Genomic DNA, 6,000 nt, shown 5'->3' with positions numbered 1-6,000 from the left:
CAGAAATGGGAGACAGTTCTCCTGTATCTCTCTATGCATTATTTAAATAGAATAAATAACATCAAAGCATGTCTTTCAACCGACAATAATCAGGCATAGACTTGGGACCAAAGCCAACAAATGGATGTGAGTGAAACAGTCAACAAATAAATAACAAGTCTTCGCATTATGTCTCCTAATATCTCCTCCGTTTCACCTACCCTGTTTGAAAGCATTTCTTAACTTGTTGGACCCACATACACGCATATTGGGTGTAAGTCGAGGTTATAAGAGATTAATTTCAACTGACACATTTTTCACAGAGCAATAACTGATAACTCAGCTCATATACACAGTTGTGAAAATAGCACTAATATGGATGTATTCCTACGTGTGTGGACACTGTCGACTCAATGCAGAACGGTAAAATCAAAGATGAAGGAAGATATGTATGTATCTAAATAGACAACGGACAGACAGTTTGTCTACTCCTAAAATTTGGAGAATGTTGCTGGCCAAAGGTAGTCTTCAGAACTTTAGCCATAAGAAAATCAATGACAGACAGACTTTATACCTTCAATTGATGGTACATGTAATACATGTAATCTAATCATTGTGTGAGAGATTACTCTGCTAGTGGAACAAACTTGCCAGTACGTAAGATTGTTAACTCTGACATTTCACATTTTATAATTTTCAGTATACTGGCCTGAATGACAGTCATTACAAAGAGTAAATAAACTCACAGAATTTTTAAAAGTTTTCTTTTAATACAACGGATGGAAGTGTACAGCTGATAAACACTACTGTAATGATCTTTTCATTCTTGAAATGTAAAATACAGACACTATTTGTATTGTAGTCTTTGTGGCCAAACATACATAACACTAGAAAATGTTTGATAAATATATTTCAATACCAATAGCATTTGGTTTCATATTTACATAAAATGATCACATGATAATCTCTCCTCACTATTTGTTTTTATCACATCTACCATCTAAATAATGCACACCATTGTGGTGTATATATATGATAAAGCTTGCTCCTAAGCTGCATTGTTGTTTAAATATTATCATGCTTCTCTAAACACTTGGACAGGATTAGGTGCTGGAAAACGTTTACCGTTACTTTCCCATTATTTCATCTCTGTATGACGACTCCTGATGCAATGAACACATAAGTATCATTTGTGTTGAGATTTGAAGCAGCTACTAGCCGTGTATTCATCATCCATAGATGACACTCTGCTACAGGTGAACGTATCCTTCATAGCTCTTCAAACCTTTGTAGAACCACATTCGGCATTTCCTACATGACTTCTTTGAAACTTTGAAAACCAACAGTTTGTTGAGGATATCTCCTGGAAAACTTCCCTCGCATGTTTTGACGCACAGAACAATGGGAGGAGTTTTCTAGAGCTGGATGAACTTTGTCAAGCAGTTTTTGGAACGGAGTCTCATTTCAAGAGACACCATACTTCTCACCTGTCTCTCTCGTCGGTTTCCTTTCCTTATCATTGGAATATTGATATTTGTTATATGGTGCCGTATCCTTGTCATCGGTGACGCTGTCGGACTGGACTTGTTGGATGAATTGTTGCTCTCTAAATCCTCAGAAACTTCAGACTTTTGGGAAGTTTTCGACTCATTCTTCATCACTGCTGCTATTTTCCTGGCATACTCTGCCAGTGAGTTCTCGCTGTGTGACTTGACAGGGGGGCTACGAGAGGGCTGTGCCGTGTCTTGATGATTCATACCTTCCGTTGAATTCACGTCCACCACTGGGCTGGTTGACGAGATCATGATTTCCGGAGCAACTGGTCCATTTCCATCTGTGTCTTGAATGATATCCGGGAGATCTGTGACCCCATTTGCAAAAAGTGTACCATCCCCATTGCTAACTGAACTTGCTGTTTCAAATTTTTCTTCTGAGGTAGGTTCTGTAATCGATGAAGCACTGCTACCTTGTATTTCTTCAGGAATTTCCTCATTCTCACTAGTCAGGCTGATACTGTTACTAATGCCACTAGACGCAACATTTGTCTCCAAACTTGTTGCACTTTCAACTTCTCTACCATCTTTATCATCATCATCACTTTCCAATGTAAAACTGATCAGTGGCTTTCCCTGCACCCCTGGAGTCACTTCCGCAGAACGGGATATCTGTATACTTTCAGCTAGATCCCTCACTTCCGGGCTTTCGCTGATCTCCCTGTCCAATCTCTCCATGGCCTTATCCCGCAGGGACCTTCGGATCTCATCATATTCCGACAGAGGAATGTCTTCAGCGATGTCAGAAACATCTTCAAAGTTGTGTAGGGACAAGCTAAGACTGTTTCTGCGAGGACTTGTTGCCAGGATGCCGCAACTTGACAATAGGAAGTCATTATCTTCGGTATCTATTTCTCTGTCAACAAAGTCTCTGGTATCGTCATCATTTGAGTGTTCGCTAAGCGCGCATGCGTCATCATCGATCACATCGCTGGACTCAATAACATCATATCCTTCTGTGTCTGATGAACTTGTGGAATCTTTCACTGTGTAATCATCAAGCTCTATACTGTCCTTACTGTCTGTGCTATCCTGTGGTGTCATTCCTTTCTGATATCTCACCTGTGGACCCTCAGAGCTATTCCCAGATCGTTTCAGTTTGATCTTCCTCATGGGGTTGAAACTTGAAATCTTATTTTTCACATTTCCTACATACGCCTTTGCTTGATCCCTGGCTTTTGACATCCTTGGTACAACAGCAATTGTACCCGTAGCCCTTGGTTGTTGACCTTGCCCTTGACGAGAGGCTTTCTTGGGGACCATCTCTCTGGTCAAAGTTTCTCGTAACCACGCACTTAACCTTGTCTGTGAAGATATGCTGATGATTTCTTCATGAGGTTTGCTTTTCTTCCTGAAAATTGTCAAAGTAACAAAAACTTGTGAATGGATTTCCACCAACCGCTTTCTGGCTGATTTTGAATCAGCAATTCTTTCTACGTGTAATTGGTAATTTATCACATCCCTTTTTTGTAAGTTCCTTGATACTTGATGACGAGTTCATTAACACTGATAATGGAAAATTAAACTTGTCATTATAAACAAGGTGTGTTCACTCATTGCCGCCTGACATCAATTCTTAGGAATATGTACTAGTATTCAGGTGTGTATATCTTTTTCTAATTTTGACTTGACATTATGTAATGTAAATGCTGTTTCTTGTATATTGCCAGCTGCAAAGATGTAATGTTACATGAAGCAACAGCATGGATGATGTGACTTGCATCAGTAATTTTGTGCACATGTTCTGTTCATTTGATCATGCCGGTGTGCTTTACACTGCGATTAAATACAAAGTTTTTGTAATGGGAGGAAATTTGAAGAAATCAGGTTCACCACTACCTTTCAAGTTTTCCATCGACAACTTTAAGTCCCAGTGAATTGGCAGCTCTAGCTGTTGCAAATGCTTCTGTGACGGTGTGAAAAATATCTGTATACAGAAAAAGAAACACAATTTTCACATGATATGGCCAGCTCAACATTGGCAAGATCGATGGCATATAATTTAAAAGAATATCACATTTAACAATATTTAGTACAGTACTTCTAGATGTGCACATATAGTATGGGAGTACAAGTTGTTGAATTTGTAGTCCAGGGATAGAATTGAATTTTACTGCACTGAACTGCAGAACCACTGAAAAGATTGGAGCCTGGCAAGCCATTGAAGCGCTGAGATGGTAGGTTTGCAGATGTAACAAGAAGTTGAACCAACAGAGCTGTATATTTCATGAGTGAATAAACAAGAGTCTAGCTGATTGGGAGCATTGTCAACCTTCATTCCAAACACACACTTGCGGTATATTAGAATCTCTTCTTACACTCAATGTAGGATTGAAGGATCCATACTGGTTTTGAAATAATTCCAAATTCCAAATTCCCTTTTATAAAATGTGCTCAGAAAGAATAGGCACTGAATTTTGGAAGGGGTACTATGTCAAATTAGGGTTTCATTAATTCATAATGTTTTCGTGACAGGGCAGGGTCTACTTGTTTTTCCTCAGTGGCTCCGTCTAACAATCTAATGATCCATCTCAGAAATCTCAAATACTGACCTTTTGCTTCTTTTTCAGTCTTTGATGGAAGCGCCCTCAATGTGTGAAAGAACCCAGTCTCCTTTCCATACAGGTGTCGTATCCGCAGACAAGTAAACTTAGATTTGAATATGGACGGTTCTGGACCTGGTAAGTTGAACAACACCAAATGATAATAAAATAATAACATTCATCCTTAAAAAAACTCAAGTTGATTTATGGTTATAGGTCAAATCGTTAAACTAGTTGTCAAAATTTAATAATTTAAAATTTAAAGTGCATAAGTGCAATGTAGTATAATACCACATTAGAAGCAGATAAAAGTTACTGAATATTTGACTAACTGACAGAGAACATCTTGATATTCAGAACTTTTTAGCCCCTCTCAGATTTATGATTTGATTTGACTTTTATGAAAATTAAAATTAAGCATTGGGTGAATTGCTGTACACAGAACATAATTACAGCAGCTGCTATTATAGATACTGTAATTTTTACTTTGTTTTACATTTATATACAGACTCTAACATGTTGCTGCAGTTTACACTACAAACCAATTTTAATAAAAATTTTATTTAAAAATCAACTGTTTAAAAGAAAGAGTCATTTCTATTAAATTAAGTATTTGAGAAAGACACCTGAACAGAGAAATGCCACACCAATGACTTTGCTTCAGTAATGATCCATTTAGACTGTAATGATATGATATGAAAGCCTATGCTGGGATTGCTTAGTACAGTTGCAAGGATGCAGCTCAGCCATGCTATACAATATATCATTGCTGATTTCAAAGTCTGAGTTTCTGAGTACTCCATTAGAATTTAGAATAGCAAGATGATACGAGGTGAGCTAGTCAACTTGGTCAGTGTAATATTACAGAGTACCTGACGAAGACAATGAATTATTTGCTTGAACAAATCAGTAGTTCAGTACATGTTACTCAGTGATGGCAGACCAACAAAGTCAAACAGAAAGGAAAACCTTGTAATTCTACACTGAGTAAAGATCTTAAAACCTGGAAAAGGACTCTTTTTTAATTGGATGGTAAGAATTGTTAGCTGGTATATTTAAGTCAAATAAAGCCTGTGCTGTAGAGAACAAGGACTTAGTCCATCTGAGAGCTGTCAGTCTGACCTTGACTGTGGCATAAACGCTATGCCTCTATGTATCCATACAGCTTGAACATAGAAAATGTGAATGCAACAAAAATCAAATATCATTTGAGGAATAGGTGGATCATAATTGAACAGCTTGAAAAGCAGCAATGTTTGTAAATCTTGATCTGTGATATTGACTTACTTGAAAAACGTGATGACGTTAAATTCTTATTTACCTAGCAGTTTTTTATTATAAAAGTCAACTTTATAAAGTGAACTGACAATTGCCTACAGGACTCAGCAAACTTTCAGTAACTTTTGAAAAGATAGTATCAATCGGACGAGAAAGATAAACTGACAATTAAGAGAAGACATGATTTTAGAGTAAAGGCATTATGTTATTTGAGGACAGAAAACTAAATAAAATCAGATGGAGATGCAAAAAAAACAGAGAGTAAATGTGGTATCTGTGCATTCTGGTGTATTTACTGAGAAAGTTAAGAAATTGCAGAAAAATCTGACACCATTTTAACCTCGATACAACTCTTTCGTACATGGAAATAACAAGTAATGGACTTCAGTCTTAATTTGGTCAACTCTTTTAATGCTTGATTTTGAAAATTTTGATGGGGATATGTAGGCCTAAAAGTAATTTTGAACCTTCAACGGGAGACATAAACATAATTCACTTTGACAAGACACTACATCACAATGATGACATCATAATTCAAATGACATCATAATCCAAATGATGACATCGTAATTCAAATGATGATAACAATAATTGAAAACAGAAGATTACATCGCAAGCAATACGATAATGCTACAAAATGACAAGAA

General features: G+C 37.0%; 1 protein-coding gene across 4 annotated transcripts in view; it reads right to left on the bottom strand.

Moving 5' to 3' along the window:
• Positions 1-729: 729 nt before the first annotated feature.
• Positions 730-6,000, bottom strand: part of LOC139119860 (phosphatidylinositide phosphatase SAC2-like) — a 53,049-nt gene continuing 47,778 nt past the window's right edge. For all 4 annotated transcript variants that reach the window (XM_070683780.1, XM_070683782.1, XM_070683781.1 and 1 more), the window contains 3 exons: positions 4,085-4,210; positions 3,372-3,459; positions 730-2,883 (listed from right to left, as the gene is read on the bottom strand). In XM_070683780.1, the coding sequence (XP_070539881.1) occupies positions 1,395-2,883; positions 3,372-3,459; positions 4,085-4,210 (1,703 nt within the window). In that variant the 3' untranslated portion in view covers positions 730-1,394. The remainder of the gene's footprint in view (positions 2,884-3,371; positions 3,460-4,084; positions 4,211-6,000) is intronic.

This window comes from Ptychodera flava, chromosome 20 (assembly GCF_041260155.1).
Source record: "Ptychodera flava strain L36383 chromosome 20, AS_Pfla_20210202, whole genome shotgun sequence".
NCBI lineage: Eukaryota > Metazoa > Hemichordata > Enteropneusta > Ptychoderidae > Ptychodera > Ptychodera flava.
Note: the sequence above shows the minus strand (reverse complement) of the source record. Positions and strands in the feature narration are given on the sequence as shown.